General features: G+C 33.9%; 1 protein-coding gene and 1 pseudogene across 1 annotated transcript; both read right to left on the minus strand.

The window, feature by feature from the left end:
• Positions 1-25,559, minus strand: part of LOC149393051 (homospermidine oxidase-like) — a 64,493-nt pseudogene that overhangs the window by 36,481 nt on the left and 2,453 nt on the right.
• On the minus strand, positions 18,165-20,078 carry LOC149393054 (patatin-like protein 3). The gene is made up of 6 exons (XM_089618460.1): positions 19,915-20,078; positions 19,618-19,805; positions 19,339-19,525; positions 19,074-19,235; positions 18,657-18,950; positions 18,165-18,572 (listed from the first exon to the last, which is right to left on the minus strand). Exons 1-6 carry the CDS (start codon positions 20,029-20,031, stop codon positions 18,312-18,314), a joined length of 1,209 nt encoding a protein of 402 aa, XP_089474586.1. The 5' UTR covers positions 20,032-20,078; the 3' UTR covers positions 18,165-18,311.

Genomic DNA, 25,559 nt, shown 5'->3' on the forward strand with positions numbered 1-25,559 from the left:
CAACTTGCTTAGAATCATTTAGTGCTTCCACTTCAGCAAAATCTGATTTGGGAAAAAAATAAAAACGCTAGGTCTCTCTCAAAATTAGGTCAAGTCTTTTTTTTTTTATATATATTTATTTTTAATTAAAAAAAATTGGTTAAATAACCGATATCCAGATTTTCCCAAAATCAAATCCGATATCCGGTCCAGTTTTGTAAACCGGATCGGTTATCCGAATCCGAATTTCGGTTAGCTGACGTGGCTCCAAATTTTGGTTTCGGTTCGGTTTGGATATCGGTTTTATCCGATTTTCGGTTCGGTTTTGTACAGCCCTACCATGAACGTGGGAATGGGTGAGTAAGTAACATCATGAGAAAGTTTGTGAGTTGGTGAGATTGAGTCGCTAGGTTGACGTTTTAGCCACATTTTGACCGTATCCTACCGTTGACCCTAGCCTAACATTACAAGCCGACAAAGCCCTATTGATTTCCTCGGTAAGTGTCTTGCATTAGTGGAGAGTGAGCGGCGAAAAGCATTATGGTGTTCGATTCACATTCATCTCATTATTATTTGAGCATTTGACATTAGAAGATGTGAACGAACATATTGAGTTGACCTCTCTCTCTTTCGGGACATATTTCACACACGGGGGATTTTGATCGGGAACGTGTTGCAAAAGGCCATTTAGTCAATCTAATTATTTTTTCTTGGTTTCATATGATGATTGACTTGGATTCGGAAATTTTTGTAGGTTGAGGCATTTAACTAACACTTGACATTGTTGCTAAACTTTGTGATCACCATTCGTTTTTAGTGTAACTTCTTTGGTGTGTTTATTTTATTGTCTAGTTTTGTGTTGCTTGAGGACAAGCAATGTTCAAGTTTGGGGGAGTTTGATGAGTGCGTATTTTACATACGAATTTGCTCTCGTTTGACTTGGATTTAGCGCGTTCTCAAGTGTTTTTGATGGTTTTAGTGTGGTTATAGTGAATTTCAGGTCAACATAGATGAAAAGTAGCTGTCGGGTCACATATCGATGGAACGGAAGTAAAAGCGATGAATTTGGAGTCAAAATGAAGAAAATGAAGATTTGGAGGCTGGTGCGCAAGACCTCGCGCCGCGACCGGAAGACCTCGCGCCGCGACCCCTGCATTTTCACGAACACAAAAAGTTCCAGGAGCTTCTCACGGTGCGCCTCGCGGTAATCTCGCGCCGCGACGATGCGAAGAAAGGAGCCTCGCGCCGCGAGGATGGATGGCGCGCCGTGAGACGACGAATCCTGACGAAAATAAAGTTGAATTTTGACTTAATCTCAGCCGTTGGATCGTTTTTTAAGGCCCAGATCAGTCCAAATTGTACTTCGACCTAAACCACTATAAAACATATCTCAGCCTCTATTTTTAGGTTACGCTTTATTTTATTATTGTTTTGGAGAGCTTTTGCAACGGAGAGAAAGCTTATCAACGGAATTGACAAAATCCGATCAGCCGGAACTCCATTAATAGATTTTCTTCTTCCTTCTATTTATTTTATGCTCTTAATTTACTATTGTGTTCTTGAATTCCTTTTTCGTTATAATCATGAGCTCTCTTCGTCATTCTATGCTAGTTTTATTGCTTTTAATCACTCTCCTTGTGTTGATCATGGTCATGAACACCGTTAGAGGCTAAGTCTTCAGCGGGGTTACGATGTAGTCGGGGTTAGATATAGCTTAGGGTTTTCGTTAGGGTTTGATTAGTTATTAACTGTTTCATGAATATGTTTGCTTGTGTGGAAGTGTTCTTAATGCATTCTTTAGCTTGATCACCTTTAGAATTGTTTAATTAGAGTTTTTAGCTGCTCGAGAGAGAGTAAAAATTCGTGCCCTTTTTCACTCATCACATTGTTTTAGGTTGCTTGACGGCTTAGACGAGTGTGTAATCGTTAGAATTCTCGCGTTTAGTGCATGTGGTTGTTTTAATAGGATTAGAGGCCGAGAGGATAAGTAATCCGACAATTGCATAGGTTCGCTAGATCACTCGAGAGAGGCTAGGGAATATTAATGAGAGAATGAGATTAGCTTACATAGGAATATTGGTAATTGTTCGTTCCCGAAACCCCGATGATGTGTTACCTGGTGAAATCGCAACCCCGTAGTTTTCTTTGCTTGTTATCTCGTGTTTGTTTCTCTTTTATTTTTACGTTAATTCATTTGCTAGTATTATAAACACATCCATCAACAAATCTGTGAAATCAATTTGCTTTAGGTTGTTTAACGTCGCTATAGTAACTAGTCTCTGTGGGATCGATATCCGTTACTTACGTAACACTATTATTTGTTCGATACGTCCACTTGCGTGCTAGTTATAAAAATATCGCAACAGATTCTTCTAACAATCATACTGAGGTCAATAGTCCTTTGACCTTTAGATTGCGAATATATCGTTTTAAGCAAACTACGAAGAGTTTGTTCATGCAAATCTACATTTGTCTCTTCGCAAGTTGTTTAGTTTGTTTATGGACTAAAGACTAATGTTTTATCATAAAGGTTCAAATAGACAAGGAGGAATGAATGAACGTTTCAACTTTTTATTAATGAATAAGCAATTACAAGCAAGAGTCTTCATGAGACTTTATTACATCAAATGTACTTAAATACACACTACAACTCTTCTTGTGGGCACCATTGACAACAAAAACCTACCACCGTCACGGACGTGCGTAGCTTCCACAGCTTAACATCATTTTACCGACAGTTCATTCCGCATTTTAGTTCTGTGATGGCTCTAATAACCGAATGCATCAAAATCGGACGCTTCCATTGGTCACCACAAGCGGCCGTGTCATTCGAGCGGATTAAGGCACTGCTCACGAGCGCTCCAATACTCGTCCTACCCTATTTCAAGCAGCCCTTTTTACTCCACTGTGACGCGTCAAAAGTGGGGATCGATACCGTTCTTCGCCAAGGTAATCGCTCGGTCACCTACTTTGGTGAAAAACTCACCGGCCCGAAGTCACGCAACAACACGTACGATGTCTAGTTTTACGCGATTGTCTGCGTTGTTCATCATTGGCGCCATTATCTCTTCCAAAAAGATATTGTCCTCTACACCGACCACGACAGGCTAAAACACCTCGGCACTCAAGATAAGGTATCTTCGCGACACGTTTCTTGGATTTCTTTTCTACAACAATTCACATTCTCAATAAGGCATAAAGCGGGTGTTTTGAACCGTGTCGCCGATGCACTTAGCCGCTGCCACACCTTGCTCACCGAAATGCGCATCGATGTGCCCGGGTTCAACTCTTTGACCGAGCTCTACGCGGTGGATCCATTCTTTTCCATATCATCCAGCGGCTTCACACGACCGAGCATCCTAAGTTTTTGTGGTCCGATGGGTTCCTCTTCTACAACATACGATTATGCATTCCCGAGGGTAGTCTTCGGCTAAAGATCATCCGCGATATGCATAACGAGGGCCATGGCGAGCGGGATCGCACTCATCACCTCGTGGCGGCTTTCGTATTTTTGGCCTTCCTTACAGCGCGACGTCACACGCTTTGTCGAACGTTGCCGCACATGCCACCTCGCCAAAGAAAAAGCAACTAACGCGGGTCTCTATATGCCGCTTCCGATACCGACACAACTGTGGGTCGACATTAGCATGGATTTCGTGCTGGGCCTACCTCGCACTCAAAATGACTCCATTTTGTCGTGGTCGATCGCTTCTCCAAAATGGCTCACTTTATTCCGTGCAAAAAGACTTCGGACGCGGTCAACGTCGTCGTTTTATATTTCCGTGAGGTATACCGTCTTCATGGTCTCTCCACGTCCATTGTGTCCGACCGCGACACTCACTTCTTGAGTCATTTTTGACGAAGCTTGTCGCGCCTCGTCAACACACGCCTCGACTTTAGTAGCGCTTACCATCCACAAACCGATGGTCAAACTGAAGTTGTCAATCGTTCTCTCGGCAATCTCCGCCGTTGTCTCGTATGTGAAGCAATTAAATCATGGGATCTTAAGCTCTTCCAAGCTGAATTCACTCACAACCACGTGACTAATCTAAGTACGGTTTTTAGTCCATTTCACGTCGTTTATGGTACCAACCCTCGCTGCCCGCTAGATCTCGTCCCGGTTCCCGACCACACACCCGTCCATGGCTCCGCCGCTGATTTTGTCGAACAATTCCAAAATGTTCACCGGCTAACTACGGAGAACTTGCGCACAACCACTGCTAAGCACAAGCTCCATGCGGACGCGAAACGTCGATCGGTCGACTTCGAGGTTGGAGACTATGTTTGGGTTGTTCTTACGAGAGAGCGGATTCCGGCTCAGGAGTACAAGTTGAAATCCAAGACAATTGGTCCGATCGAGATCGTGGAGAAGATAAATTCCAATGCGTATCATCTAAATTTGCCTAGCCACATTCGCACCGCCGACGTTTTTAATGTTAAGGATCTCCGCCCTTACACCGGCAACAATTCCGACGATGACATTGTGCAAAATTCGAGGACGAATTTTCTCGACCGAGTGGAGAATGATGCCATGCATAATGCCATGCAAATTGGTCTTACGTACATGGAAAGGTGGGACCAAAACAATGGGAGAAAATGATGAAAAGTCACTTTCCGTTTAAGCTTAATGGTGTCATTTATTTCCTCTTTTATGAGCTATTATTTTGTCTTTCCGTTTCCTCTTTTATTTCCTTCTTTATTGCCTTTTATTTCCTTTTAATGTGGTTGTGCCCATTTGCTTTCTTGTTTTGTGTTGAACGTATCATGTTTATTCTAGTTTATATATACTTGTCTTTGCCTAGTTACATGACAGACTTGATTAAATAAAAAGAAACTCAACCATTGCTTGAAGAAACCTATGTGATTATCTCTTTCCTATAAGCTTGTCTACATCAAATACCTAGCATATACTCAAGATAATTAGACCCTTGTTTGAAGTTGATTATCAAATCACTGAGTCATATGAGATCTTTTATGCCGATAGCATATAGTATTTAAGTTTAGCAATATATAATTAATCTGCTCCGGAATGTTGATTATCCCCAACGAACCTGAAAAATCCACTGTCTCCTATTGTTCAGTTTCTGTATAGATTACAGCATTGTAGAAAGGCTTTGTGGCATACAAAATTCATTTGATTATTCTGCTTGCACCTTCTCTTTAATTGAATAGAACAAATGAATATAAAGCGAAAGAGGCAAATAAATGCACAATTTACTTGGTTAACAGAAGAAAAAAAAAACGTAAGCCTGATCAAGTTAAATGGAAAAATTTGTTGCAAAATTTCACTTTTTTATTTTTTAAAACTAAAGAAAATAAATGAAAGTTATTTTAAAAAAATAGCTAGGCTATATAAATAAGTGATGGTATTATCATAATTTCTCTCATTTTAATCATCATGTGCTTAACACATGACTCACTTAACATTTTTTACAGTAATCCATAATGAATTGAAGTTTAACATGAAGGGGGAATACGACAATTTTTAAAGTTTCGGGAGTCACTTGTTAATGACACCATAGTTTAGGGGGCCAAAATGTCAATAATCCATAAATAAATTTTCAAAAAATTAGCAAAATAGCCAAATCAAACCTTATGATTTGCTATTTAGCCAAGGTTTTGTAAATACTAAGTAAATAGCCATGCCGATGACATGGCCCAATAACAGGTTTTTTTATTTCCGAAAATTGCCCATGTGCGTTTGAATTTTGAATTACATATTTGAATTTTCGGTTTAAATTTTTTCCCGAAATTTTTGAATTGTTTTCCTGATATAAGTGTGAACATGATTTAGTCAATTTATGATTCCCTTTATTTTAGGAACTAAATGGACGTGCAAGTTGTAATTTATTTGTTTCTTTTTATAGATTATTTCTGATATTTTCAGCCAGAAATATATTGTATCGTTTATTTTTTAAATATATGTAAATAAGTTAAGATTATGACAACTTATGCAGTAAATATGCGTAAATAAACACTTACAGATAACCAAATATAATAGTACTTAATATTTACACACATTTACTACAGATATTAACAACCATACATTGTTGTAAAATTCAAGGATTGACATACTCGGTGTAAATATGTGTAAATAAAGATTTACACACGACAAAAATTTAAACTGCCCAATATTTACTCAGATTTACTGCAAAATATGTCAACACCTATTTTTTCATTCTAACATCCAAACACCCAAAATTCTAAACGCATTCACAATGGTTTTTCCCATACATTAACACTGAAACATGATTACATTTTACAACGCATCAAGATACATTAACAGAGATTTTTTCTTAATGGCAGATTGAATATTGGTGGAGGGATAATCGGTAATTAATTTGCAGTTATTACTTCCTTGATTCTCGTTTACACGTTACCTCTTTTTTTTTTTTTAAGTAAACCGTGTGCTTATGGGCGGGAAATGTCTGGGCTTTTTAGTAAATGTAGTAGTGTCTTAAATGATATCTGGTTATTTACTTAGTATTTACAAAACATTGGCTATTTAGCAATGTTAAAGGTTTGATTTGGCTATTTTGCTAAATTACCCATAAATTTTACGTGTCAATCTGTGATAATTGTTTCTTTTTTTAATTAAGTGGCGCACGACCACTCTAGATTAAGTATTATGGGTTATTTTATCCTAATTCATACGGATTATACAATGAGCATCTAAACTATTTTAACCAATATCCATCCATTGATTGCTTCTAATTACTTCGAAAACTATGATCAAGTTTACCAAATAAATACGTATTTTGTTGACATGTTTGTCAATCAGGCCTGTTGTCAATAAACAGAGTTTACTTATTGACAAGTCTGTCAATAAATTGTTATAGTTTTAGCAATAATATGGTTGTGTGTCACTTGATTAAAGTCGCTGAAAATTGTAACAAAAGGAGATCTGAAAATATATCATTAATGTGGAATTTTTTAAGATTAATGAGGTGTGAAATGGGTCATTTTCCCATAAAAGGAACATTAGTCGGTCAAAGCTTGGAGAAAAGAAATGAAAGCCTAAAGACAAAAAAAAAAAAAAAAAAAAAAAATGTAAGTCCAACTACAGCCCATGTAAGCCTCAGATGCCTCAAGTGGCCCAAGCCACGTCTTGCCGCCTCGCACCGGCCGCGATCTAAACAGCCTAGCATCGAGTCACATTAAAGAAACATGATTGTCCACCAAAGCCGCGTTAGAACCGTGTCCGAAGGATCTTTATTCAATCCATCACCACCGAAAGAAATTTATAATCACATATGAGGCGCTAGCTCAGCTGGTAAAGCACCAACCCTCGAACGAGGAGAAGAGTTTGAGCCACCACAAAAACAATTTTGCTAAAAAATTATCAGTAATAAAATTATTTGTTTCTTTGTTTTTAATTTTTAATTTTAGTTGGACGTTGATGGACCAAGTTAAGAAAAGGAGAGACGACAATGATACCGAATGATATACAAATTATAAATAATTGGTTGCTTAAGCCATGGAATGTGTAGCAATTTATTTTTGGCCAACGTTTTGTTAATAATCCGTAAATAGCCTAGTTGCTTACGTGGCTGCACATTTATGAAGGATTTTTTTTTACAGATTTGCCCTTGTATACTCGGATTAGTAACTTCTTATTTTAGGCAGTTTTTTTGTTTAAAATTTGAAAATGAATTCGGCAAGTATTTAAATTTTCAGACGTGTGGATATGGAGAAATTTCAGCGTTGACTTAACTAATTTGTTTCATTTAGGCAGTTTTTTTTTTTTTTTTTTTGTAATTTTGAATCAAACCGATTAGGAAAGTAGTTAACCTGGTTTTTTGAATTTTGGACGTGTGGATTTGGAAAATATTCTTCATTTATTGATATTATTTTGTTTTTCATATATTCATAATTTTAGAACGTCCAAAATATTTCCAGAATTTTTTCCAGTTTATTTATACTAATATACTGTAAATATGCTTTGTATTTACAATGAATATACTGTAAATATGTTTTGTATTTACAATGAATATACTGTAAATATGCTTCTTATTTACACGAATATACTGTAAATATGTTTTCTATTTACACGAACATATGCTTCTTATTTACACGAATATACTGTAAATATGTTTTCTATTTACATGAACATACTATTAATGTGAGCAACAACCAAAAAAAAAAAAAGTGTTCTTCGCGGTGTCCATGATTCCGATCGGGACCTTGGACGCAGATCACGGAGAGGAGGACGAAGTGACGCTTGACGGCGGTGGTGACGTGGTGGTGGTCGTGATTAGAAGTGGTGGCGGTGGCCTGAAGGAGGTGCTGCCTCTCGCGGAGCTTGGAGGTGGGGAGACCATTTCACACGCACGCACGGCCAGAACCATTTCACACGGCCAAGACCAAATTTAAACCCAAACTCGTCCAAAAATGAAGAACAAACAATCTTAATCCAAAAAGCCCCAATTTCAAATACATAAACCCCAATTCTCATTTTTCGGCCAAAATCAAATCATAACCACCAAATCCAGCAATTCACAACCCAAATCTAACCTCTATTTGAAGATTTACGATCGGAATAAGAAAAAACTCAATCTTGAACCCTAAATTCAAAACCCATTTTGGAGAAAAAGATTTATCACCTTTATGGCTGTGAAATCAACTCTCAGGTGCTCTCTGCGTCGTTTCCCGGTGTCTCCTCTCGGTCCGGCATCCTCGGCGGCTCGTGGCTGTCCTCATCTTCTCGGCTAGAACACGCGCGGGTGGTGCTCGGTCTCGGCCATTGATGGCGCGCAAGGAATGAAAAAGAAGATAGGAGAAGGAGATGAAGGAGACGATGACGATGAGAGAGAGGAGGGGGGGTGCTCGGGCTCGGCCATTGATGGTGGCCAAATCTTTTTTTATTTTTTATATTTTTTCTTCTTCTGAAAAGCAGTAAATAGCGTGTGAATGCAGAGATACGATTATACTGACCTTCCTCGATTTTAGCCATCATTAATGACCAAATATTTGAGCCGATGATATTTAATACAAAAAATTAGAAAAATAGCCAACTTACACGTTTGATATTGCTAAATAGCCAAGGTTTTGTAAATATTAGGTAAATAGCCATAAATGATGACGTGGCTTAATATGGCAGTGGCTATTTACTTGATATTTACGTTTGTAAATATATAAAAATGGCTATTTACCTAATATTTACAAAACCTTGGCTATTTAGCAATTCTTAACGTTTAAGTTGGCTATTTTGCTAAATTACCCTATTTAATAACCGTGATCACAAAATGGACGGGAATAACAAAGGGCAATCCCGTCTCATTTTGACTGTAAATAAATCTCAATGGCTATTTACCAATAATTAACTAAATGTGGGCTAAAAATAAATTGTTTATTTTCGGGAGGCCATTTAGCTTAATTACCCTACAAATTAAGAGTTTGGCAGTGAAATTGTACCCTGCGCTATAGGTATTTCTGTTGAATGATATGTGTATATATATATATATATATATATATATATATATATATATATATATATATATATATATATATATATACATAAACATAGATCGAGACAGATAATAGATATAAAATCTAAGAGTTCCAACATTTTATGTCTCTTAACAAAATAGATCGACCTCAAGACAACAATGATTAAATACTCACTACTAAAAAAATTAGGTTTTACAACGGAAAAAACCGTTGTAGAAGGATTTTACAACGATTCCGTACTGTAATCGGATGAAAGCACATTGTGTGAAAACTTACAACAAACAAAATATATACTACACTAAAATTCAAGCAACTCATTGATTATTTTAAAATAATAAAAAAAAAACTAAAAGGTTAGCAAATGAACCTAAGTGCTCGAGTACCACCAACCGTGGAGAAAAGCGTTTGAGTGTTTGCACTGCTCAAAGACCATAAAAAACTCGAACTAATATAGTATAAAAAAAATCATAGCTTACAAACCACATAGTATAGTGGACAAATCATAGCTTACAAAGCAAATAGATAAACTAAACTGGCCAAAATCACTAAAATTAAGAGTATAAAAAAATATCGATAAACAAAAATTAGTTATAATCCCAAAACTAACATCATCACTAAAAACCTACCATAAGAAACAACATCAAACAATAACAATGCACGGTGTAATGGCCACGGAGCCGAAGGAGGTGAAGGCAGAGGACGCGAAGACGCCATCAAGAGAATCGGAGATACATGCATTGAATGTGTAATAGGATCTGAGGGAGTGACCATCCAAAAAAGGGCAGAGACTCGGGATGTTGGAGGTGGTTGAGAACCATAAAAAATTTAACATACAAGACTTAATAAAGACTCCGTTTGAATGACCATCTACTACCTATTCCATAGATGACTAAGGTGATAGCGATAACTACTTTACTTTGTGGTCAATTCCTAATCTTAGATCGGTGAAGATATAATCAACTTTCAACGTTGAATGGTATGGGATAGTATGCTAGTTTCTTTGATACCCATGTTCATATATATATATATATATATATATATATATATATATATATATATATATATATATATATATATATATATATATATATATATATATATATATATATACATCGGAAGATTTATATTGACGATGAATTGGTTATATGAAAGAGAGATTTTGGGATTATCTAAGTCTAAAGAGAATATGAAGATTTGAGTACGTAGGCAGGGAGTATAGAGATTTAGGACTTGTTTGTTGAGAGAGGAGATATTCAAGAATTTTACAGAGTACCCTGGTTTAGGCCTTCTTCTAGTCATAAAGAGAGAGAGAGAGAGAGAGAGAGAGAGAGAGAGAGAGAGAGAGAGAGAGAGAGACTGAGAATACTTCTTTATTTCTTCAGTTTTCGAAACTTGCTTACACACTGAGAGCAAGCTCTCTTAAATAGACAAACTTTCGGATTCGAAAGGGTTTCAAATCCGTAACAGAGGATATTATCCCCGACATAACTACTGTAGATCTTTTGACTTTATTACAGAAAAGATAAAGAGGAATCTTATCCTCGACATACTTACTGTACAACATCAGACTTTTAACAAACAAACAAAATAAATAAAGACATAACTACTATTCATATTTTTACAAATAAGATAAAGAGGAATCTTACAAAATTTTGAATTATGGTATTTGAGAAAAGAAATCGTTCGGATCTAATCCGAACTCTTTTTTATTTAAACTTTCGTCTTCATCTTCTTCTGGTAGACTCTCTTGATCTTCACTTGATAACTGGGACTTGACATCTTCTAAGAGCTTTATGTAGTCTTCTTTTGAAGAGGCTGCTGCTAATAATGCTTGAATCTTGCTTTTTTTAGTAAGAAATTCTAGATGTCGTGGGTCCTTGGCTGGATACCAGACTTTTGAATTGAGAAATTTTGAAATGGCTTCCGAGTTGGCTTAAGAGACGTTAAAAGTATCCCACCACTTGACTCTGAATTGTCTGACTAATAAAGTAATATGATTTTCTTGATTATTAATTTGGAATGTCCATGCAAGTATCCATGGAACTCCAAACTTGGAAGAGAATGATAGTAATTTATTATTACAAGAAATTTTTTTAGAAAAAAGATTGAATCCATCTAAAATTGGAGGAGGAAGGGTATTGGTGACAAGTCCAAAGTAGGACCACCATTCTTGAAACCATAAAGGAAAAGGTTCGGTAGCTTGTTTTGAGAACTGGATAAACCAAGAATGAGAAAAGGCTAGAATGAAGAAAACATTAAACCAAGCTTTTTGGTAATCTAGATAGTTATAGGATTTTACTGTTCCTGGATGAGAGAAATATTTGGGAGTATAAATATTTTGATCCCAATCAGAAGGAGTAAAAACTTTAAGAATTTTTAACTTTGAATAATTGATTTTACGAGAATCTTGAGGATCGAGGCAATGGTTAATTTCTACAGAGTTGGAATCTATGAGAATATGTTCAAAGAATTTTCTATCTTTAAGGGGATGATTATATATAAAGAGACAGTCAGGAGGAAATACTCTTTTGAGGATAGTTGGAAAATTAGCATTTTGAGTATCTCTGAATTCAGGTTCTAAGGTAATAATAGTTTGGTTGACCGGTTTGTTAAAATATATAGAAGGGGGACTTTTGATAGTTTGGACCAAAGTTGAAGGAGACTTTGAAGAAGATGGCTTGGATATGGTAGGAAATTCATTGAGTAAGTTGAACTTATTTTGAATAGCAACTGTATTTGAATAAGATTGTTTGGTCATTTTGACCGGTGCATCTTTTTGAATAACATTCTTTTTTTAGTCTCCTTTTCTTGAGTCAGACATTGATTCTATTCTTTTCCCTGTAAATATTCTCGTGAGAGAAAATCATGAAGAGAATTAGTACTACCTTTTATATGTTCTATATCGAAATCAAAATTGCTTAATAGAGCTTGCCATCTAGTAAAAATTTGTTTTGAAATCAAATTTTTTATATCTTTGTTTAATAAATCTTTGGCTGCTTTGTAGTCAATCCTTAGTAAAAACTTTTTCATATATAAATCATCTTCAAATTTTTTGATACATAAAACGATGGCTAATAGCTCCTTTTTTATAGTAGAATAATTTTGTTGAGTAGTGTTCCAGCAGCCAGAATAGTATCGAACTAAGGATTCTTGTGTTTGACCATGAAATTTTTGGTTGAGTATGCCTCCAAAACCTTTATCAGAGGCGTCGGTTTCGACTATAAGAGAGGCTGAGGGATGAGGTATCGATATACAAGGAAGATACTTGATTTTTTCTTTTATTTGCTTGACTATTTTAGTATGAGAATCAGACCAGGGTTGTGGGTTTTTCTTAAGCCTTTGGAATAACGGTTGACATATCATCCTAAGTTCTTTGAAGAAATCTCCTACATAATTTAAGCATCCTAAAAATCTTTGTAATTGATTCTTATCTTTTATTTCATTTGGGAAATTTGATGTAAACTCCAGGACTCTAGAAATAGGTTTTATAGTTCCTAAATAAATGTCATGACCTACAAATTTTATATGCGTCTGGAAAAGTTTCATTTTTGTTTCAGAAACAGCTAATCCATTATTTTTTATGATGTTATAAAATTTTTTGAGATGAGATGTATGCTGATCTAGTGAGCTAGAGAAAATAAGAACATCGTCGATATAAACAATAGCAAAAGATTGAATAGGAGCAATAATATCATTCATAATATTTTGAAATTCACTTGGAGCATTCTTTAAACCAAAAGGCATCACATTCCATTCATAATGCCCAAAAGGAGTATTGAAAGCAGTTTTATATCTATCTTTTTCATCTATTTGAATCTGCCAAAATCTTGATTTCATGTCAAATTTTGAGAAAATTTTTGCATCATAAAGTTTTTTTTTAATAAGATCTCTTTTATTAGGTATTGGATATCTTATCCATTTTAAAACTTTATTGAGAGGTTTGTAATTGATTACCAATCTTGGAGCTCCTCTTTCTAATTCCGCATCATTCATAACATAAAAGGCCGAACAGGACCACGGAGATTTTGAATCTCTAATGAGTCCTTTAGATTTTAGATCATTTATTTCTTTAATACAAATCTTTTCTATCTCTTGATTCATGTGAATCGCGCGAGATTTAGTTGGAATATCTTTTTCACAAAAATTTGATTCATATGGAAGGCTAACTATATGTTTTTTGCGGGTCCAAAAAGCATTCGGAATAGTTGAACATACATTTGAAATAAATAAATTCTTTATTTCTTGTATGTTTTTTTATAACATTAGGATTAGACAATTGTTGTTCTATTTTTAAATTATTAACTTCTTGTTTTAGAAACGTAATATAATTTTCTTTCTTGGAAATCAAATTAATTTGTTGAATGCAATTTTCTTTTAATAGATTAACTTGTTTTTCCTGAATTGGATAGATAAATTTGAAAATAATTTCTTTTACCTAATATAGAGGTTTTTAATCCCTCTCTATTTACCTCAAAAGGGTAAATTAAAGTGATGAAAGGCGTTCCTAGAATTAGAGGACAAGAAAGGTTTTTTACTAAAATAAATTGAATATGAAAGCATAATACTGGATTACATATCTTTACTCTTGATAATTTGTAATTTATTTGCAGTTTAGTATTATTTGTAGCACTTAATCTTTCTTTAGTTTTTTCATAGTATTTGGTAGGTATTAATCCTTCTTGAATGCAGTTTTGATCTGCTCCGGTGTCAATTAGAGCAGTGGTGGTTAAATGAAAATCTGAATTTATTACAAGGTTTATTTGAACATACCACTTGTGAAAATACATTTTAGAAACTGTGTTTATAAAATCTTGATTTATTTCTTCTGTTTGAGATGGAGATAGGTCATCTTTTTCAATTTTTATTTCATTTTCTAAAAGTATTTCTTTGATCTCTTTGTTTTTAGCTTTTAAATTTGAAATATCAATTTTTATGTTATTTATTTCTTCTTGTAAATCTTTAATCGTTAAAGTGGATTTTGAGGGTTCTTTGAATCTATTTTTTATTTCAGATAATTTATATGGTTCAAAACTGTTAGTTTCTTTGCCTGAAATTAAGTCTTTAAGTTTTATTAAATATTCTCTTCTTAATTCGGGATCATTGATTCTATCTATGATATCTAGAAGAAATTCCTTTTCTTTAGTAATGACTTTAATAGTTTTACAATTACACAAACCATAAGGTTGTGTTTCTGTGTCAGAACTTTAATCTGATTCGGAGATTAAATTATCATTGATTTCAGACTCAGAACTTGTTTCTATAAGAAGATTATTAAGTTGTTGTTTTAATTTTTCTGATATTTCTAGATTATTAATTTTATCTTTCATTTTACACTGGTTTGAAAAATGACCAACTCTTCCGCACTTGTAGCAGGTAGGTGGCTTGTTGTAGTTTTTATTTGGTTTATATTTTCTGTGTTTTGAAGTAGTTGGGGTATTTTTTGAATAAAACTTTGGTTTGGATCTCTTAAAAGGTCTTTTTAAATATTTTTTCTTATTCTTTGAACTAGGAGGTTCTATTTTCTCATAGCCGTATTGTGCACAAAATTCTCCTAATTCTTTTCTATTTTGACTACTTTCTATTTTAATTTTATTTTTTAATTTGATATCCGTAAAAAGGGTTAGTCCTTCATTATTAATATAGTTGATTAACTGACCATAAGTTAAGTGATCGTAAGGAATAGTGTTGTTAAAATCAGATATAATTTTATTCCTAACCTTATCTGCGAATAATTTTGGTAGGCCTTCTATAAATCTCTCCTTCCAAAAGGAAAGATTACTATCGCTTCTTGTGTAGACTTTAGTAAGGAAAACATCTTTGTACCACCTAAAATCGCTCAAGGTTGGGCAATTAAGATTGATTAGGGTTTCAGAGGCCCTGTGAGAAGGGTCTCCTACAAAACTTTTCATAATAGCAAAGATGAGTGTATTGACTACATCATCTTCTTGGGTCTGAACATTAGTACCATTTTCTAATTTTACGACATTCTTCTTTGCTGTAAGTATTTGAGTCTTATTTTCTGGTGAAATGTAATAATCCCACCATCCTTTGAGTTGGCCCGTAAAGCCAGAAATTAAAACATTAGCTACGGTTGGATCATTATTATTTTTTGATTTATAGGCACAAGCTGCCATGGTCATCTCTTGAAGAGTTCCTAGGATTAAGTATTCACTTAGTCCATCTATATTCCATTCATAAATGGACTCACCATCATATTTGGCTTGTAGACTTTGAGATCTTTCTTCATATTGAATATCAGGAGGAGTAGGTCTAGGGTAATAATTTCTAGTATGTGGTTTTCTAGTGAATGTTCTATCATGTTTTATTTTGTTTATATTGGGATTATCATTAAATAATGATTGGAATTGCTGTTCTATAGAGTCAATTTGATCAAAAGAATCATCATTTTCATTTTCATTATCTGATTCTGATTTTTGGTTTAAAACATTTATTTGTTGACTAGGACTGGATTCTCCTAGAGTTAGTTTATCTAGTTTCTGTTGTATTTGTTCTAAAAAATAGTCATTAGAAAGCTCTGAAAGCTTTGGTTGTAATGTTTTAGGAAATTCAAAAGGTTTGAATAAAGGTTGGGTACTCCTTCCCTGGGGAAAATAGGATGAAGATACAGTCTTCATGTTGACTGTGTCCTCAACCCGGGTTAGCTGATTGGCTATGGTTGACAGAATTTGATTTGTAAAATTGTTTTGACACTGTATATTTTTTATGTCTCTCTTCGTTGATTGCTTAGTATCTTCTGTATTATTTTGAGTAAAGGATTTAAAAGGAGTGGCTATAACAGTAGTATTATTAACTGTAAAAGTTATGCCTTCTAGAGGAGGATGAATATCTACTATTTCTGAATTATCTAAGGTTTTTCAATTTTTTGTAATATTGGTATTAACATTTAAATGATCAAACGGGTAGTCTACGTTGTATATTTTACTGTAATGAGAAAACCAAATAAAGAAAGGGATATTCATTTTAAGGTTTCTTAAATTTGAATACCAAGTTTCTCTAATTTCTATTCTTTTACTGCTTTCGAAATTATTTAGAAACCAGTCTCTTTTAATATCATTTGAAGGATCAAAATAATCCTTTTTCAGTAATTCTTTGTCTATTTGGAATTATATAGTAATCATATTAATACTTCCATAGGCTTCCATTTGAGATCTAGTCGGAGATATAGACGATTCTGGAGAACTAGTTCTTATTTCGTTATACATAAGTTGTGGTATATTAGAATTGAAATTTACATTTCTAAGTTCTGTTTCTATCCTAAGGGGTGTAGATAAACTTCTAGTAAGACTAGGTTGTTTTCGTGGAATATAAAAAAGACTGTCTAGAAGGAGCAGAACTTACCGAAGGTGTTCTAGTAATCTTTGGTTCGTTGTCTTGATTTGATTCGAAAATAATTTGAACAGATCCATCTGTCTGCTCAAGGATTGTTGAAGAGGATTCTGTGGGTTCTTGGATTCTTGGCTGACATATGTCAGACAGTTCCCATGATCCTGCTTGACTTAATTCATTCCATTTTAATCTTTTAGGAGTACTAATTTTTTAATGTTGAGTATTGGCTTCAAAAATTATGGTTTCATTTCTAGTTAAACTATGTTTGGATCTTGGATTAAGAGTAATAGTCATAACTTTGTAATAAACTCGATAAATGACAGCTATAGATCTGGAATTAGCAGCAAAGTTCATGTTTTTTTATTTAATATTTAGAGTCAGAGTATCAAGAATATTTGAATCAAATAGAGAAATAGAAAAGTTTGGATAACAATTAAAATAAACTGGTCCATTAGTAAGATTTGATTCCATCATAGCTAAAAGAGAATTATTAAAATTTAGATGCCGTCCATCTCGTAAACACATAAATACTGGAATATCTAGACCTATTCTAAATAATGGTTTAATAGCAACTTGAACCATACCTACATGCAAATATTTGTAAGTCTTTTTATGATTATTTAAAGCAGAATGAGATAATAAATGCAATGTTTCATGCTCATGATTCAAAGCAATAGTATGCTCTGTTTGCTTGATTGAATAATCTTGTCTAAAGTTGAAAGTTCCAATTTGATAAATAGTCTTAATATCTTTTTTAGGGATGCTCCAATTATGTAAATGATTTTCTATTTGAGCTATATTTATTTTTGTACTATTGGTATCTTCTTCACTGGGTTCTGCAAAGTCATTTGAAGTAGAAGGATTGGTGGACTCGAAGATTTTGAGGATTCTATTCATATTGTTTAAAGGATTTTGGTTTATTTGAGAGGGATGAGGGAACACCTGTGGGACCACCTAAACGCCTATCTTGGCTAAAAACGGTTGACCAACACAATTCTGCCTTACCAACACAACTTCTCAACATAAAACAAAACCTTAAATAATATGAGTAGAAAACTTACAAAATTCTCCGAGAGAATCAATTTTCCAACTTCAAAGACTTTGAGTAATCAGTATATAGTGATTTTTGAATAGTGACTTTTTTTAATAGTACTTTCGGAGCTTTTTGAAGAAGGGATTGGCTCTGATACCATTTCTGGCCGAAGGTTTATATTGACGATGAATTGGTTATATGAAAGAGAGATTTTATATATCATGTCATGGACTCTTTAAACTAATTTTTTTCTAATTTCATGAATGATATATTGATGTTTTATAATTTTGTGCTTGTATTTTCCTTATAAAAAAGAAAGTTCAATTTTAACGTCGCGATGGAAGATATTATCATGAGAATTATCATTTCCACTATTCCAATATATTCCTCCTTTGTATTGTACAACACCCGGATGAATTTATAAGTAACATATGTTTATCAGGTTTTAAAAATGAAAGAATAAATAAATTAAAGATTTTTCTTGCAAAGCTAATTGATTCTCTTAAAGTTTCTTGTCTTGTGCTAGAAGTTTCCCGAATCGAGTGGTGGATCGGAGTTTTCTTTCTTCCGATAGAAGCTTTGCAAACCGAGTAAGAGCTTCTTCGTTGGTCCCTTCATTTTCAATTGCCTCGTACCTTCCTGTTTCCAAATTTACTCTTGAAACCGGCTTTTGTAGCAAAAGATTTCCAATCTCTACTAATCTTTCGAGATTCTTCTTTGTTGCTATGTCGACCGATGACTCTTCACCGCACAAATTGTCATCCTAAATTATAGCAAAATATGTTACTGATAATTCCACAAGTGAATATGATTGTCTATTAACATATATATTATTTTATATATCTACCTGGATTCGGAGGTAGTTGTGCTGGTTGTTTTTTGACTGGAAAAGAGCTGACACGAGAAAGTCAACGACATCGGCGCTAGCGTCACTAAAAATGTCGACAAGAGGAGTGCTTCCATTATTGAAGATCCAGCTGAGCACACCCCATTTAGAGGCCTTGGCCGCGTTGTACTTTTGCTCGCGTTTTTCAGCACCGGTTCCCAGTGATAGAACTAGCATTTTATGACCGCTCATAGGCTCTACGTTCGTGTTGTTCTTCGATCTTTCTCTAGAGATGTGACTTATAGCCAGCATAGTCTGTAAACAATTCATATGTACTCAATTAGATCCTTATATTTATAACATTTTATATTACTAGCTAGTATTATAAATTAACTAATTGAAATTTTTATGGAAGAATAATTAATAATATTTTCTTACCGGATTGTTTGCGGCCATAGCACCATCGATGAGATCAAAAGTGCGAGTCTTTCCATTGCCATCCTTTGTTTTAAACGTGTGTGCCGGCAGAAACGTAGGGGCGGCAGAGGTACCGATGCAGATATCTGCCAGTCGGGGATTTTTCAAACAATTTTCTCTAGCCTGAGCAATGAAAACATTAAAGCAAATCAATTAACGGTCACAAATTTAACTTTTATTACTATAATTTATGTTAGCAACAAAACTGAGATATGTATGTACTTACGTCGTTGGTTGAGAAAATTACTGGCTGGAGGTACTTGATATCAAAAGCGGGAACAAGCACTTTTGTTAGGGTTTGCTTAAGAGTGAGATCGCCGAGCAAATTGTTTAAAAGCGTATGGAGGTACTTCCCGTCGTACTTTGGGCCCGTAAACGGGTCGAGACAACCCGTCATTGATTTCACAAAGTTTCTGTGAAAAATAAATCAGATTATAAGAACAATTAGCTTTAGTAAAATGTTGAAGAAATAAAACGCCATAGCTCCTCGAATTGATTTAATTACCTATTTTGAGGGAAAATCTTAGGGGTGTGGTTTAAGTAAAATTCGTTGATGTTTTTGGCGGTAAATAACGGTCGGCCACAATCATTTACGTTTGGAGCCGTAAGCATTGTGGTGACCAATCCGCCGGTGCTTGTTCCCGCAATTATGTCAAAATAGTCTGAAATTCTTGCTTCCGGTCCGTCCAATTCCTGCAAAATAATAGTATATATAGTTGCCTCGTTATAAATTATAGTAAAATAAGATAAGGGTAATCTCATTTCATAATTATAAACTAGTGTTGAATGCTTTAGTACGTACCTGGAGTTTGGATTCCAGAAACTGAAGAAGTGTGCCCGGAATGACACCTCTAATTCCACCGCCGTCAATGCTCAAAACTGTGACTGTCTTAGTCCTCGTAGAGCCAGATTTCTCCATCTTTAAAATATATGTGTTTTTAATTCAAAAGGAGAGATCTACTGATTGGAATGACAATGAAATGATTTTGCGAAAGAAAAGAGCTAATAGTTAGAAGAGAAAGAGGCCTCAGATTCTTGTTCCGGAAATGATTTGAGAATTATATGAGAAGATGTGGTCTTATATACATATATATAAGCAATCTAAAAACTTGAGATATGTTTCGGTCAAGAAAGGTACAGTGATATATAGTATATTATATATGCATGGACGCCGTAGTTGAACTTTATAGTCAACTTTTGATTATTATTGGTCATGCATTGATGTATTAATTATTCAGTGAATTTCACTACGTCCCACGTTCTAAAACACAGGCAAATCTGACCATCAAATTTTTTACTTAATTCATTTTTTGGGACAATAAGGTATGACTCTTAATTGGTCATATTTTGATATGAGTTATTATTATTGTTATTATTACTATTATTATTGAGTCATGTATTGTTATATTAAGTATTGCTCTTCGAACAATTTGTGTATCTCCTAGTTTTCTTCCGTTAGATTTATTCATTTTTCTCATCACCCAATATGCAGCGGTGGGGGTAAGATTTCATCAGAATGAGCATATATGACGAAACATTTTTACGAGGGACATTTATAAATATATATATATAATTCAAGACAAAAATTAAAATATTTTAGATAAAATACACAAATTTAAAAAAGTTCATTGGCCTCATGTGTCTCCTCCGCCCATGTCCATAAGAAACACTGTAGAAGACTATAATTACATCCTTAAGTCTTAAACACGATATTATTATTGTTATAATTATTATTATTATTCAAATATAATTGCTTCTATTGGAAGTTTAGTAGCTACCTATCTATTTAACCTTTTGTTTTGTATTGTGCAATCAATAGTTCTAACATAGTAAACAGTCGCTTTTGAATTCTGAATATATGTAAAAAGTGTAATACTCTTAGCCAGTGTGATAAATTTTAGTACTTTATCAAATATGACCTCTCAAGTAAATTTATCACCCTAAATATTCATCTGACTCTCTCAACTACATGTTTCAAACCCCTTTGGTTTACGTACATAAAGTGGGATTAAAAATGTATGAAGTTTAACCCAATTATATGCGAATTTGCTTGGCGTTTTCGTTACAATAGAACGTTTCTGACCAATTCAACGCAAATCCTCTTCTTTCTTTATTGTTTGGCTATAGTTCAGCAGCCATATTATATTTCAAGTTTTAACCAATAATGTTTCCAAATAATTGGTATTTGACTTCAAACATTTTATAACATTTTCCACCAGGAGATTCGTATTTTATCCTATTTTATCTGAGAATGAAGTTCTTTTGTTTTATTCATTTGTTGTCACCCTTTACGGAATATTATGGGCTGTTCATTTTTTTAATTCACTCCTTTGAGTTCAAGTTGGATAAGGGTAGATCGAATAATAGCTTATTGTAATTATTTAGTATGGCAAAACGAGTTTTTCTTTTCTTTTCATATCCATCAGTATGTATTTTTCCGCACTTTGACATCATACATGTCACAAAATACGCTTTTGTAATAAATATGTCATGAAAAAAACTGTATTTAATGACAACTAGCTATAATCATAAAAGTGGAATATAATTTTCTTATGAAATATTAGAAAAAAGCCCTCTGATTAATCCTATCTTCTGGAATAAATTTTTATTTGCGTTTGACAACATTAATCTTTTTATAATCTATTTTTACATTCATATAAATTTTTCTTTGCCTTTTGACAACATTATTCTTTTTTTAATTTGCTTTATATATTCATCCCTCCCTTTCTTATGTACCTAAATGGCTATATCTATAAATAAAACAAAAAGCCGGGCACACAGTTTTTCGTTTTTCTAGGAAAAAAAGACATTTATGATCACTTTGCGACAACGTTGTCGCAAAGTGATCATAGATATATAAAAGAAATGTACCAAAGTTTCCTTTATTCCTATTATATATTTGATCCTCCTTTTTTTTTAAAATGTCTTGAATTATATGATACTTGTAAGTGAATTTAATCTCTACTACTCTTTCTAATCTTACGTATTTACTCTCTCTTGTTATATTATTATGATTAATTCTTTAATATAACCTAAATGACCTAGTTCCTCTTTAGCTCTCGTCCTAAAACTATCCATCTTTTCTCTATTAGCAAAGAGTAAAATGTATGCTGTCAGGCGCTGATCTTGAACTTGAATTTATATTAATTACTATTGGATATTATCACTTTCAATAATCTTTCAAAGCAATGACATCGATATATAATGTCGTTTGTATAGAAAGCCTGTCGTGTTCTGATATCGGATTATTAGCTGTTGTTTTCTAACAGTAATTAGGTTTTTTCTTTATTTTGCATCTCATAATGCCTACTTCATCAAATTTAGTCTTGTAGCGTAGGCTTGTGTCTCGTAACTTCGATTATTTCGATAGCGATCCATGAACAACTCATCAATTTGTTTGGAAAGAAACATACATAAATACAAATATATCGGATATATCTTTTTTATTATTTGGTCCAATTGAAATCTTCTGGTTCCTTGACTTTGAGCGGTTGATTTCGGTCAAAGAAATTTGTTGGCCTAAGTTCAAACCCTCCAATCAGCGCAGGCATTATTGGAAAGTCCTCTTGACAAGGTGCGTGATGAAACCCCATTGTGTACCATAACACTATGTCTTTGTTATTAATCTTCCTATTCTGCCACATAATTAATGAAAATAATCTTAATAAAAATTTAATTACGTATCTTGAATTAAAACTTATTTGACAATAGCATATTACACATTTATAATATGACACGTCTATTTCTATTATTTAAAACGGGGTTAATTAAAGTGCACTACATGAGTTTGAGCTTAAAGCTCACTCTTAATATTGTAAATATTAGTTTGCAATCTTTCCTAAAAACTTAACATTCTAAGAGTTTAATTTTGCTTATATTAATCATATTTTAGGCTTTTTTTTTTACGATGAAACTTATCAACATTTTTCTAAGTAATTTTTTATTATTATTTAAGTTTACATTCACAAATTTTCAAGTTGGACAGTTTTAGGTTTTCTATTTTTTTTTTTTTGGATGATATTTTTTTATGAAAAATTGCATGTTTAATTGTGAAACTATTTTGAATGCGTATATTCAAAATTTACTAATTATCTCATAAAATATACTATCAATGTGAATTATCATTATTATTCTTTTATGAGACTTGTATTTTTATTTTAAATAAAATTAGTGATATTCTTTTAGTATACATTCAAAATTAGTAATGTTTGTTCGACCTGTACAAATTGACGTTGAAAATTAATACCAACAATATTTTTAAAGTCTAAAAATAACCTAAAGCAAAGATTAAAAAGACTGTATGTCATAAAAAAAAACATGGTTAAAGAGAAATCATGCGACAAGTTCATGAACTAAAAAAAATTGTTATACAAAATATTTTTTTGAAATTAATTGCCTAATAATTAAATTGTTAAATTTTCAGCGAAATAACTGAAGTAAAATTCAAAAAACAAAATTAACATAATCATAATTTTTTTAACGATTTATATAACCGATTTATCATTTTCTAAAAATTTAATCACATATTAAAAAAATTTGTGGAAAACTAGTTCTTGAACATTATGGCTATTTAGTTACTTTGCAAATTCATTAATTGTAATTTGGCTATTTAACTATGAAACCACAAAAAAAAAAAAAAAAAAAAAAAAACCTTATTTTAGTTACCTTTTAGTCCATGTAGGTAAGGTGTCATCTCCTCGACTTTGATCGACAAACCGACCTGATACCCATTTTTCAGAGTTGTTAGACGGCGTTACCCAAACATGATAATTAGTGAATGCTGCCCTAATTTGCGGATAATTGCCCCTTGATAATAGCGGGCCCGCTATCGGCCCCAGGATCACACGGTAACCAACATTGTTTCCCACATTAGTCCTCTTGTTCAGGTTCACAACTATCGACTCGCGAGCATCTCTAGAGTCGAGCCTGATCTTTGTATCGGACTCTGTGTTAGCGGTCTTGCTAACGACCTTCCAATAACTCTTCCTTGGTGACCCAACGGCTCTTTTCGTCTGGAATTTGTTCTTCACAAAGGAGTTGGAAACCCCATCGACGTCGAGATCAAGGTGATATGTCATGAAGTGATCGTGGTTTATGCGAATTGTGTTTTCCAACAAGAGTGCACCGTAAACTTCCTCGTTGATTTGGTCCTTGCGTGTGTAATTCATTCCTCTAACTAATAACATTCCAGTTGATCCAATCTGTTGAAGCACACAACACATATATATTATGAGCAGAAGAGCGATTTTATTTCACTTATGTTCTTTTTCTTGCGAAATCAGTCTTCGAATTACTTTCATCTCATTTCGTATATCATTCTGCTCCAAGTGCTTTATTTTGCAAATTGAGCTAATATTAAATAGGTGTTTTAATTTTTAAAGCTTAATTTAATTTGTTTACTAAAAGACGAAATAATGTGTTGTTGATTGAGAGATTATGTTTGTGTGTGAGAAAGAGTCCCACATGGAACAAACACTAAGGTGAAGAGCACCTTATATATGTTGCACTTAATAACCATGAGTAAACAAGTAGATGAGGGGAGAGTGTGCCATGTGAATGTGAGGTGGAGGTGAGGTGGCGGACCTATGCTTCATTTCACATTCACACCCACCGGCGACAGCGGCGTCCAGCAACGGCACACTTTGGCACTTCGGCGTAGAGGCATAGAGGCGTTAGTGGCATTTTGTAGGCATACTTTGGAACTTCGGCGCGGTCCGCACCAACGGTCGCGCCTCCTCATTCGGTGGTTATTTTTTGGTTACCGTTCGAATGGACAGTCACGTCGTTTCGGAAACAAACGGTCATTTGGCCAACGGTCGTGTCGTTTGCTGCTATAACTGTCGTTTGAATGAAACAGTGCATCTGTTCGTCGAACCTCTTCATGAATGGGTACAATTTCTTATATAATCCGAGTTCGGATTCAGAAATCATTACAGGTTTTCGAACCTACTCTCTCTTTCTCCGAAATAGTTTTCCCAAAAAAATTGTTCTTGCTTATTTCGGATTTTCACTCTATCTTGGTGCAGTCCGAAATAGGCTTCTCGTATCCTGCGATATTCTTGTACAGAACCTTAAAACATTTTGGGGTACTCGAAATACTATAAGGAAAGCGTTCTCATGCGTGATTCATGCCTCGACGTCTTCAATTTCGAAGAATTTTCTAACACTTTACTTCCTTACTTTTACATAACCGCAAAATGCAGCTATGATATATTAAATATGTGACACACAAGAAAATAAACGGAAATGCAGCTATAATATATTATAATAGTTCACTACGGTTTAATAGTCAATCTAATATAACACACAAGGAAAAAAAAAACAATTTTTTTTTTATAGTGATGATTAAATCCAAGATGTCATAGTTAATTATTCTCTCCATAAAAGAACTTCTAGGGAGGGCTAATATGCATACAAAAAAATGGGAGGGCTAGTTTGTAAATTTAT

The sequence above is a fragment of the Urtica dioica genome, chromosome 6, assembly GCF_054948205.1.
Source record: "Urtica dioica subsp. dioica isolate 48M chromosome 6, U.dioica_male_clone48M_v1_H2, whole genome shotgun sequence".
NCBI lineage: Eukaryota > Viridiplantae > Streptophyta > Magnoliopsida > Rosales > Urticaceae > Urtica > Urtica dioica.

Coding starts and splice junctions, on each gene's coding strand:
- LOC149393054 (XM_089618460.1), bottom strand. CDS start 20,031: ATGGAGAAATCTGGCTCTACGAGGACTAAGACAGTCACAGTTTTGAGC. Junction 19,236..19,338: donor TAATTTTCTCAACCAACGAC/GTAAGTACATAC, acceptor TTCATTGCTCAG/GCTAGAGAAAATTGTTTGAA. Junction 18,573..18,656: donor ACAACTACCTCCGAATCCAG/GTAGATATATAA, acceptor GCTATAATTTAG/GATGACAATTTGTGCGGTGA.